Below are 12,379 nucleotides of genomic sequence, written 5' to 3'. Positions count from 1 at the left end.
TCTGTCCTCAAATCTGCTATTATATGATTCCAGTGTATTTTTTATCTCATTTATTGCGCCTTTCATTCCCTTAAGATCTGCTATTTTTCTATGTATGCTTTCAAATTCTTCTTTGTGCTCATCCAATGTCTTTTATTTTATTTTTTGGATTATTTATTTATTTATCCACCCCCCCCCCCCCCCAGTTGTCTGCTCTCTGTGTCCATTCGCTGTGTGTTCTTCTGTGACTGCTTCTATCCTTATCAGTGGCATGGGGAATCTGTGTTTCTTTTTGTTGTGTCATCTTGTTGTGTCAGCTCTCCGTATGTGCCATTCCTGGCAGGCTGCACTTTCTTTCGCGCTGGGCAGCTCTTCTTACGGGGCACATTCTTTGCGCGTGGGGCTCCCCTATGTGGGGGACACCCCTGCACAGCACCTCACTCCTTGTGCGCATCAGCACTGCGCATGGGCCAGCTGCACACGGGTCAAGGAGGCCCAGGGTTTGAACCGCAGACCTCCCATGTGGTAGGCAGATGCCCTATCCATTGGGTCAAGTCCGCTTCCCCCAGTGTCTTCTTAATATCCTTAATCTCTTTAGCTATCTCACTGAATTTATTGAGGATATTTGTCTCAATTCCTTTATGTCATCTGGAGGCTTATCCTGTTCCTTTAACTGGACCATATCTTCCTGCTTCTTGGTCTGGATTGTAATTGTTTGTTGGTGTCTTGGCATCTGGCTTACTAGATGCATTTATTCCGGGTGCAGTTTCTCTCTTTAATTTAGGGCTTTCTTGCCCTTTCTCTTTTGCTGGTTGTGTAGTAGGAGCCAAAGATGAAGTAGGTGCTGCAAGTGGAGGCTCAAGTTGCCCTCATTGCCCCAGGGACCAATGAAGCCTCTCCCAACTTTCTTCTTTGCCAGGGGTAGGGACGGAACTGCAGCTGTGTGTAATAATCCAAGTCATGCAGGCCCAGACTGTAGTTGCCCAGAGAGACTTATGAAGCTTCACATTCCTTTCTCTCCTACCTGGGGTGGGGATGGAGCTGCAGTTGTGGGCAGCAAACTATGCCATGCAAGTTCAAAGTGACCGCAGTTGCCCCAATAGATTTCCAGCTATTCAGTGTGTCAATCAAATATACCTGCAGTTACTCAGAGAGGCTGGTGCAGGGCTCACCATCTTCCTCCCTGTCAGAGGTGGGACTGAAGCCTAGGCTAGGGCTGCAGGCCTGCCTGGGTGAAAGAAGCCAGTCCCTACCATCATTGTGATTTGCAGTCAGCCTGGCTTCCCCTCATGCTGGGGGTGGAGTCAAAATACCAGCTACCGGCCTCTTCCCTACTTGGACAGCTACAAACATTAGCTGTTCTTAGGGTTATACTTTAGCCAGCTGAATTGACTAATCAGTAGCTGAAATTGGTGGCCAACCATCTCTTCCTTCCGTTTTTGGGAATGGAGCTTCCAATTCCACAGAATAGTTCCTGAGGTGGTTTGCATTGCCAGAGTAGGATAACCACCGGCCCGCACAGCATGCCCTGTATTTTCCCGGAGAGGCTGATGCAGGTCCCCCCAGCTTCCTCCCTGCTGGAGGTGAGGCTATGGCTTATGCTAGAGCTGCAATCTGAACTGGATGGAAAGAAGGTGGTCCCCTACCAGCACTGTGATTTTCAGTCTGCCCTGCTTACCCCTGTGCCAGGGGTGGAGTTAAAATGGCGGCTACCAGCCTTTCTGACTTGGACAGGTTCAAACTTTAGCTGTTCTTAGGATGCTATTTTAGCCTACTGAATTTACTCATCAGTAGCTGACGTTGGTGCCCAATCGTCTTTTCCTCTCCCATTTTTGGGGAGTGGAGCTTTCAATTCCAGCCTCGGAATAGCTCCCAAGGCGGTTTCTACTGCCAGTGGAGGATGGGCATCGGCCTCTGTGGCATGCAGTGCTCTACCCATGAGTCTTCTCTGCAGATGGGCAGTCTCCTCCTTCCAGTCTTTCAAGGATGTTTCAGGATGCTCTTCTGGTCTCCTGGTGCCCCAAACAGGTGCTTCAGATAGCTCTGGGGGATTACTAACTGCCTTGTAGCACCAGCTGATTCTAGGAGCTCCTTACTCTGCTGTCTTCTTGCTGGTTGTCAGAAATCCCCTATACTTTTTTTGTAACATTTATGTAATCTAAAGCTTCTTGAAAAAAAAAAAACCCAAAATAAACATAAAAATGACAATAACAAAAATAAGATAAATAACATGATTCAGACAATGAGAAGCAAGTGGATTTCCTAAACCTAAAAAGCATCTGGTAACGACCTTCAACTTGAAATCAAAGTTTGGTTTCTGATCCATATGTAGTATGCACATTAATTATATAATCAAGAGAAACAAGAAAAAATGTTAATCCTTGAATTAGAAGTTTGATATTAAGATTAATGTGAGATAAGATTACTTCAAAAATATATAAACACAAAACAATTCTTTACTTCAATGATGCTTAAAAAAAAAAAGAATGGTGACAGGAAAACACTGAACAGAAGTCATTGTCAAAAGAATTCCTGCTGGGAAGGAAGTTTTAAGGCACGGCCTCTCTGACTCGTTTCTTTAATAAGTGACAATAACCAGCTGGCCAAAACTAAACTGATTTTATAGAAGTTCTTCTGTCTCCTATTTTGTAATAATAGACGAATTTTCCATGGTCATGTGCTAGTTAAGTATTTTAGTTCTTATTCAGTGCAATGTCTCATCGAAGTTTCCCCGGTTGGTAGTTCTCTAAATAACAAAAGCATACAATGTTTTCAAATAATCTATTAATGTTAAAGAGTTTTAAAAAAGACAAAAGTAATTTCTATGTAATTTTCAGTTTTGATTTTTATTTATAGACCATAATCTTTAAAAAAAATCTTTTTTTTTTTTTTTGTAATATCACTCTAAGTCAGGACAGAATTCCATTAAGAATTGACATTATTCATAGTGGTTCCCAAGAATCCAGTAAAGTTTGATTTAATAGTTGGAATTGGTTTTCTAAACATAGAATATGACCCATTTTCTTGTCTACTGCTATACCAAAGTGACTAGTGTAATCAAATTTGTTTCTGATTTTAAGTTTAGAATGCCATCAGACCATCTATCTTTAAAACTGTTATGTGCATGGTTAGTAGCAATACTTCAATATTTGTTCTTCAATTATAACAAGTGTACCACAGTAAAATAAGATGTTATTAATAGGGGAAAATGTGAAGGGAAGAGGTGGGGTATATGGGAATCCCTTATATATGTACATATATATATATATTTTTTAAATTTCTCTCCCCCTCCCCCCATTGTTTGCTCTTTGTGCCCATTCGTTGTGTGTTGTTCTGTGTCTGCTTGTATTGTCAGGTGGCCCCAGGAAACTGTGTCTCTTTTTTGTTGAGTCATCTTGATGCATCAACACTCCATGTGTGCCCATGCCAGTTCCCAGAGCCACTGGAGTCTGACACTGCCACAGGAAGAAGTTCTTATATCTCATGAGACATCCTCTCTAACAGAAATGGCAGAGGGTGTGGCCAGGGGGTCTTGTGGGGAAGCCACCAATTGTATGCTCATTGTGTTAAATCTTCCAAATAATGGGGCAAGGTGATAATTCTGAGAATTACTTAATAATTGTCCCCTGAGACACCTCTTCACATTAAATAATCCAGAGCTCCCTGACCAGTTATCCTGTGACCTCATGCCACAAGACTGCATATCTTGAGAGTACATGAATCCTGTTTAGAGAAGCACAAAGCTTAAAAGGTTTCCAGGGACTCATTTACTTGTCTGGATGTGTAATCTTACACATCTGTTTTGGCTAGATATGACACTGACATTCCCGTAAACATGAGGAAAGTTAATGTTCCATTTTAATTTTTTAAATTTTTAACTGAGAAGTCTATGCCTTTACCAGTTGGGTGGGATACTGGAGGGCAATGAAGCAGAAGCAGTGAGTTGCTACGATGCCAGGCTTGTAGGTGATGCAGAATTCACCCAGGTAACGGCCGGTGTCTTGGGCTTGATTTCCACATGGCTGAAGGTCTTGCCTTTCTAGATGGCCACCTTGCTGTCTACCATCTCGGGTAGGATGATCATGTCTTGCAGGTGTGTCTTCACCACCTTTGGTTTCTCCAAGTGGCACCTCCTTCTTGGCCTTGTGCCACTTGGGCAGCAAGTGTTGTTTTGCCACAGGCCATGGCTTAGCTGCTGGCACAGGCACTGCCACACACTGTACACCTGCATCATCTTATGACACATCATAGGATGTGTCCAGCAGTTGGTGGAGGTCCCTGTCATGGTAGGTGAAGTTGCAGAAGGTCTGTTTCTTTTGCTCCACTTTTGCTTTCTTGTCACTTTTCGGAAAGGACCCTATTTTAATATTTTTAATCCTTGTTTCATTTTTGGCATTAAGCTGTCCAGGACCATCTCTGAGAAGTGGAGGACAGGCACCTATGGAAGCCCTCATTCTGCGTATCTCTGTCATATACATTCTGCCTCCAAAACGAAACTCAGCCTGTCCACCTCTCTCTATCTGTACTACCATCTCTCTGATGGACCATAGCAATGGTCTCCTAAGAGCCTCCCCACTTCCACTCTTACCCTCTATAATCTGTTTCCCAAAATGATCAGAAAACCTTCCATGAATTACTTGGAATAAAAATCTGGGAGGATGACAAATGGGTTATGAGCACACATATTACTTAGATGGCATCACTATTTTCTAGGTACATGAACATGGGCAAATTATTTACTTTGTGCATCGGTTTCCTCATCTGTGAAAGGGTAATAATCATATCTACCACAAAGGGTTGCTGTGTTAAATGAGCTAATAAATGTAAAGCGCTTAGAGGAAAGCTACCACATAGTAAGTGCAAAATACATGTTAGCTATCATTGTTGTTACTGATATTTTATTATAGACTCTGCATGGACTGGTTGCTGCCTTCCTCTCCCTCCCTGTCTAGAGCCATTCTCTCTTGCACAACCTACTCCAGAGACACAGACCTCTTATCCATTTCCTCTTTCCTGAACATTTAGAGGTGTTTCTCTAACTAGAAAGGTCTCTCTAGGTCTCCTGCCTGCTCCTTTCCAGCCTCCTAGTCTCAGTGTGATTACGTTCCCTTCTCAAACAAGATCTCTGACGACCCCTCTAGGTAGGTTCTTCCCTGTTACTCTCTATCATAGTATCCTATTGGGTAACATCACAGCACTTTTCATAATTTTGAAATTAGATATAAATGTTTTACTGTTAGTTTCACATGCTCCTTGATGCTGTGAGGTCATCCCTTTTGCTCATTGTTATAAACGCAGTACTTGGCATAGGGCCTGGCATGTGCTTACATGTGAAATGAATAAATACATATTTCAATGTCACTATTCCACCCCACTCCACATTCCTTTTTTTAAAAGATTTATTTATTTATTTATTTACTTCTCTCCCCTTCCACCCCCACCCCGGTTGTCTGTTCTCTGTGGCTATTTGCTGCGTCTTCTTTGTCGGCTTCTGTTGTTGTCAGCGGCACCGGAATCTGTGTTTCTTTTGTTGCATCATCTTGTTGTGTCAGCTCTCCGTGTGTGGGGCACATTTCCTGGGCAGGTTGCACTTTCTTTCGTGCTGGGCGGCTCTCCTTATGGGGTGCACTCCTTGCACGAGGGGCTCCCCTACACGGGGACATCCCTGCGGGGCATGGTACTCCTTGCGCGCCATCAGCACTGCGCATGGGCCAGCTCCACACGGATCAAGGAGGCCCGGGGTTTGAACCATGGACCTCCCATGTGGTAGACGGACGCCCTAACCACTGGGCCAAGTCCACTGCCCCCCATTCTGCATTCTGATCTCTCTCCCCAGCTAACGTCACACAAGCATTTTTAGAGGGGTCAAGAGCTGAAATGAGTATCAAGGGAAATCTGAACAGAAGATATAAAAAATTAAGAGGTGGATAAACTAACAGTGAGGATTTTCAAGGGATTTGTAAGCTAAGTAAAGTGTGGGAACCTGAGAGGTGTATGGGTTTATGTATATGTACGTGTGTATGCACATGTGTATGTGCTGTTCCAGGGGGAAAGGTGCCCATCTCTCTCCATGCCAGCTGCCCTGCTAAATCTCTGTACATTCTGTATTAATAGAATAAAGTGCTTTCTTTCTCTTTGTCAACTCAATTGAGAAAGCTCTTTGTAGATTCTGCTGGGTTCATTTTTACCTACAGCAAAACCCTGATGGCTGGTTTGTGAAAGCCCAGGATTGCCAGAGAATGCCAGGTACCTGGAGCACTTGTAGTGACAGCCCCTGGGCTAATGTACAGTAAGAGGGTCACTAGTTATATTTACAATTGAACATCTCAAAGCAGAAAAGGGCTGTTGGGAATAGGTGTGAAAGGGCATTGACAAGGAATATCACAGACCTTACAACTTTCCCACTGTGGTCCTACTGGAATAGAGACTTTTTAAAAAGTTTTTGTTCTCTCTTTCTGTTTTTGGAAGAAGGAATTTTATTCAATGAGATTTGTTGAGTAATATATTTAAATTTCTGAGCAATGTCTGGTTTTGTACCTCTATTCCTTGTGGAAGGCTGACTTCTTTTTTTTTAAAAATTCATTTTATTTATTTATTTCTCCCCACCCCCTTATTGTTTGCACTTGCTATGTCTGTTTGTTATCCTTGTTCTTTAGGAGGCACCAGGAACTGAACCTGGGACATCCAATGTGGGAAGGAGGTGCCTAATTGCTTGAGCCACCTCTGATTCTGCTTTGTTGGGTCTCTCATTATGTTTTTCTTCTTGTGTCTCTTGTTCCGTCATCTCGTTGCATCAGATTGCTGGAGGGCTGACTTCTAACAATATTTTGGAAGAGGATAGAAACAAGACAAAACAATCCACTGTCTCCCATGTCCTTTAGATATCAGGCATCGAACATTCCAGAACAAAGTAACCCAGTTCAGCTCTGCTCCCTCTGAGTTACTTCTCACAGTGGCACAGGCATTGGTCACTATTTCCCCTGTGTACTCCCAGAAAAGTTCCTAATGACAAAACCAACTCCCAGACCCCACAGACTGAGGAGGCTCATTAGGAGCTTGGCATGGCCTGCAATGTAAAATGTCTAATGAGACATTCCAGAGCTTCTGAGAGGGGGAACTTCTCCCTCAGGCTCACTAAATAGCATCTGAGGCTTTAAGAACAAAAGCCCACAGAAACCAGCAACTGCGGTGGTAAAGTGTATTTTCATCCAGCAAGGCCCAAGCAGGAATGTCTAAAGAGGCTGTGAAAGGCATATTTTTCACTTTTTTTACAGCATTTAAACAAAACCTTGAAATGGCTCCAACTTAGAAACTTTGGAGGGGGGGCGTTGGGGGGGAGGAAACGAAAGACAAGAAAGGAGCAGTTTGAAGAAGAGGTGAGAATGATCTCCGGACTAACCAAAGCCTGAGCGCCACAGCATCCCATGTCCAAAGCCTAAGTCCCACTGCCAGCCCCACCATGCCCAAGAGAAAGGCTGAAGGGGAGGTTAGAGGAGATAAAGCCAAGGTCAAGGACGAACCTGCAAGGTTAGCTGCTAAACCTGTTCCTCCAAAGCCAAAGGTAAAGCCTAAAAAGGCCCCTGCAGAGAAGGGAGAGAAGGTACACAAGGGAAAAAGGGGAAAGCTGATGCTGGCAAGGATGGGAATAACCCTGCAGAAAAGGGAGATGCTAAAACAGACCGGGCAAAGAAAGCTGAAGGTGCTGGAGATACCAAGTGAAGTGTGTGAACTTCTGGTGACAGGCAACTTGAAATACTACTTTTTTAACCAAGTTTTGTGAAAATGCAGAATTTTATTTTACTTTTTTAAGTCTTTAAAAATACTTTTAGGAGGTCCTGGGGATTGAGCCCAAGACCTTGTACATTGGAAGCAGGAGCTCAACCACTTGAGCTACATCTGTTCCCATACCTTTTTTTTTTTTTTTAAGCTATCTTGTTAGCACACAGAACACTTCATTGTTGTTTTTTGGGAAATGGGCAAATGTTGCTGAAGCTGGATTGATACGGGAGAAAATACTTTTCTCCTCTAGTTTTGAGAGACTTCCTCTTTACTCCCAGGGAAAAGTATTCCCTGACATCGACACACATTAGTCACCTTAGCACAAATGCTTTGTGGTATGGAAAAACTAAAATTTGTTTTTATGTCTTCATGTCCTCCTCTCCCTTTCTGCTTCCAGCATAGACTTGACTCTCTTAAACCCAGAGACCTGTTGGGGTCTGACCCCCTCAAATTGATTGCCAGGATGTCAGGCAATCTGGACTTTCCAGTGATGCCATTGAGAGGGCATCCCTCAAAAGAGGAGCATTTCCTTTTTAAGACTTTGAATCTTCAAACTGATAATTCTATCGTTTTCTTTTGATTTCCTAAGAGTCAGGGTTGGCTCATGAAACGCTGTAAAACAACGTGCTAAATGGGAAATGTCAACCCTTGTACATTGTACATTGTACATTGATCAGAGCTTCAAATGAAGACTTCATGGGATTTTATAGTGGTGTTCTGATGTTGGCAGTCCATTGAAGAAGGGAGTTTGAACGTTGTTGTACACTGTTTATGGTTGTCTGCTCATGTCCTGACTGAAATACCACAGTTTTTCATGCAAAGTATCTTTAATGAAGCTGGATACAGTTTGAAGAAAAAAAAAAGAGGGAGAGAGGGGGAAATATTATGAAACATAAACTGACCTCAAAATAGATGATTCCGTATGAAAAGTACTATAACTGCACATAAGTGGAAGGAAAGAAAGCTAACATTAGAAACAAATTTTAATGATATGCTAGGCTCCATGGGAGTTACTTTACACATAACATCTCATTAAATTTTCACAACAATAGAGTAGGTAGTAGGTTTATACTCTTTTTAGAGTTAAGGAAACTGAGATGCCGTGAGATCAACTAATTTTCTAAGATCACCCAGCTGAGTAGAGGAGATAGAATTTAAATCCTGTTCTGTCTGATTGTAAAGTCTGTGCTCTTCCTATTGTGTGTTGCTGTTTCCATAAAAGACCAAGTTGGAAGAAATCATCAATAATCAACAAATATAAAAAATCTTTATTGAGCATCTACTATGTACAAAGCACTATGTAAGATTCTGTATTTCTGAGTGTTCCATGCCTTGATCCTCAGTTTCTGGTTCCTACCAAAGGGCCTACTAGAACATGACTCATGAATACTCTATTCATCTAAAGTCTTTAAGAAGTAATATTAGTTAGGGTATTGCTAGGGGGAAGGGGACTTGGTCCAGTGGTTAGGGCGTCCGTCTACCACATGGGAGGTCCGCGGTTCAAACCCCGGGCCTCCTTGACCCGTGTGCAGCTGGCCCATGCGCAGTCCTGATGCACACAAGGAGTGCCTGCCACGCAGGGGTGTCCCCCGCGTAGGGGAGCTCCACGCACAAGGAGTGTGCCCCATAAGGAGAGCCGCCCAGCAGGGAAGAAAGTGCAGCCTGCCCAAGAATGGCGCCGCACACACTGAGAACTGACACAACAAGATGATGCAACAAAAAGAAACACAGATTCCCATGCTGCTGACAACAACAGAAGTGGACAAAGAAGACACAGCAAAAAGACACAGAGAACAGAGACACGGGGGGGGGGGGGGGGCGGGGAGGGAGGGAAGAGAAAAAAACAAATAAATAAATCTTTTTTTAAAAAAAGGTATTACTAGGCTGATTTAACAATTGTAAGGTATATTGAGATCTTGCCTCATTTGCTTTTTCATTCTTTCATCTATCCTCACTGAGTCAGGGATCCTAATTATCTTAAGTTTCATAACCTCCACCTATCCTAATGCATTTTTCCAGTCTTCTATCTTTTTTTCTTTTCTTTTGACACTAACCATTTTTTTTTTCTTTCAATTTTCTCTAGCAAGTCATTTTTGGAAAGTTTTCTTATAATAGACATTTACAAGTGGTTATATATCCCATTGTAAGTAAATGAGGAAGGTAGAGAAAGATGAAAGACAAGGGGAAGTCAGAAAAGAAAAAAAGCATTCAATATCACTTTCTCAACCAAATATTACTTTTCTATACAGATTTTAGGAGGAGTCAGGTATAGACTGGACTACATAGTAAGTAGTGTTCAAAATTGGGATAATGCAATACATTTGGATATTAATTGGTATATGCTATCAAAAGCCTCCTGGATTGGGCTGCTGTAGTTAGTACATCTTATTTAGAAAACTCTAATAATCATTCACACAGTGTTTTGTTTATTGCTGATAGTTACAACCCAGAACAAGTATTACATTATATCTCTACTGCACACATTAGGAGTTCATTTGCTTTCAAGATGGTTATGCTCTTAATTAAAGCTATATAACTATGTAATGGTTGGGATCTATTTCTTCAGGAGTAATAGCTTTCCTTTTAGCTATAGAACTTGAGAGGCAAAAGCATTTTCACCAACTCTAACACAAATACAAATGCTTTAGATATAAATATATCATAACATAAAACTTACCTTTAGACGTTTCCCAGCATACAAAAGAATCGATTAAAGACAAGCCTTGCTTATAATAAAATGTAGTTAACTCCAGCCAATCAGCATCAAGTGTACTAATGGCAGATCCTTTTCTCGTTACTTTCATAGACAAGATGCCTTCTTGATAGGTCCAGCAGGTTGACTCATCATCAAAAACATTGAAGATTGTATACAACTTGTAATCTTAGGATAAGCATTCAGAAGGGAGAAAAGGAGGGAATTATAATTTCATTCATCAAAGGTTCTTAAAATCTTTTTAAAAATTATGATATATTTCAAACATATGAGAGGTATACAGAATAATAAAAGCACTCACCACTCAACTTTATCAAATATTAATATTATGCCATATTTGTTTCAGACTAGTTTTTTAAAAGAAATAAGAACTGGCTACAGTTGAGGCTCATTATGTAGTCTTCCCTATTCCCATTCTTCATAAATAACTATTATAAATTTGGTGTTTGTCATTCTCATGCAAACTTTTTTCTTTTAATAAACATTTATATGCCCATAAACAATATACAGTGCTTTGCAGTTTTAAAACTTTATTTAAATAGTATCATACTGTATATATCAGGCTACAGATTGCTTTATGGTTCAGCAATACGCCTTTTAAAAATAAGTTTAATTTCATTTATTTATTTTTTCGTTTTGGAGGTATTGGGGATTGAACCCGGGACCTCATACATGGGAAGCAGGCACTCAACCACTGAGTTAAACCTGCCCCCCAACATTATGCTTTTGAAATATAACTAAGTTAAAAGACATAGGTCAAATTCACTTATCTGCTACATAGTGTTCCATTTTCTCTGTTCTCCTGTTTGATGCACATACATATTATTTCCATTTTATAATTAAAAACAATGCTATAATTAACATTGCTCATGTCTCTTTGGACAGATGTATGAGTGTGACTCTAGAATGAACTGCTATCTTCTATTACAGCAGAAATTGCCAAATTCTTAGGGGTTCATGGACCCATGTCTATAGGGTATTACAGAGAAAGTATTTGGTGTGCGTATGTTATATGCATTTTTCTGGGCTGAGTTTCCATGGATTTCATCAGATTCTCCAAGAGGTCTTTTGTGCAACCCCTTCACCCCAAATTAAGAATCACAGCCATGGAAACGTTCTTAAGAAGTATGTGATTTAAAAATCAATTATGGGAAACGGACTTGGCCCAGTGGTTAGGGCGTCCGTCTACCACATGAGAGGTCCGCGGTTCAAACCCCGGGCCTCCTTGACCCGTGTGGAGCTGGCCCATGCGCAGTGCTGATGCGCACAAGGAGTGCCCTGCCACGCAGGGGTGTCCCACGCATAGGGGAGCCCCACGCGGAAGGAGTGCACCCTGTAAGGAGAGCCGCCCAGTGCGAAAGAGAGCGCAGCCTGCCCAGGAATGGCGCCGCCCACACTTCCCGTGCCGCTGACGACAACAGAAGCGGACAAAGAAACAAGACGCAGCAAACAGACACAGAGAACAGACAACCAGGGGAGGGGAGAGGAGGGGAGGAGAGGGATGATTAAATAAATAAATCTTAAAAAAAAAATCAATTATATATATAAATCAACTATATATAAAGTGGAATCTAAAGATTGATAATTAAGTAGTATATTAGATTCAGAACTTAAAGGACTGGAAGTAGATACCTCATTTTATTGAAGTCAGAGTAGGGATCAGCATGGAATTTAATGGTAGTAGTGGGTGGAAGATACTAAATAGCTCTGACTGTAGCTCCAACAATTCTCACCATTACATTCTTATTTTTCACATTGTAGAAAAAGCAGGGTTGTTGTTTAGGAAACTGGTAGTAAAGGGGAAGGGTGGTGGCAGTGAGGGTGAGTGAGATGATGAGCATGGAAATGCTCTCTATTCTTTCTTCAGTAGGTTTCTGTGGTTAAAGTGATCGCTTCCAGGCACGTTTC

At 41.7% G+C, this 12,379-nt stretch overlaps 1 protein-coding gene across 2 annotated transcripts in view; it reads right to left on the bottom strand.

The window, feature by feature from the left end:
- Nucleotides 1-12,379, bottom strand: part of RFTN2 (raftlin family member 2) — a 139,574-nt gene that overhangs the window by 91,476 nt on the left and 35,719 nt on the right. For both annotated transcript variants that reach the window (XM_004468470.5, XM_058300412.1), the window contains one exon: nt 10,436-10,639. In XM_004468470.5, coding sequence (XP_004468527.2) covers nt 10,436-10,639 — 204 coding nt within the window. The remainder of the gene's footprint in view (nt 1-10,435; nt 10,640-12,379) is intronic.

The sequence above is a fragment of the Dasypus novemcinctus genome, chromosome 7 (genome assembly GCF_030445035.2).
Source record: "Dasypus novemcinctus isolate mDasNov1 chromosome 7, mDasNov1.1.hap2, whole genome shotgun sequence".
Taxonomy (NCBI): domain Eukaryota; kingdom Metazoa; phylum Chordata; class Mammalia; order Cingulata; family Dasypodidae; genus Dasypus; species Dasypus novemcinctus.
The sequence above is the reverse complement of the archived record's forward strand: the minus strand, read 5'-3'. Positions and strand labels throughout refer to the sequence as shown.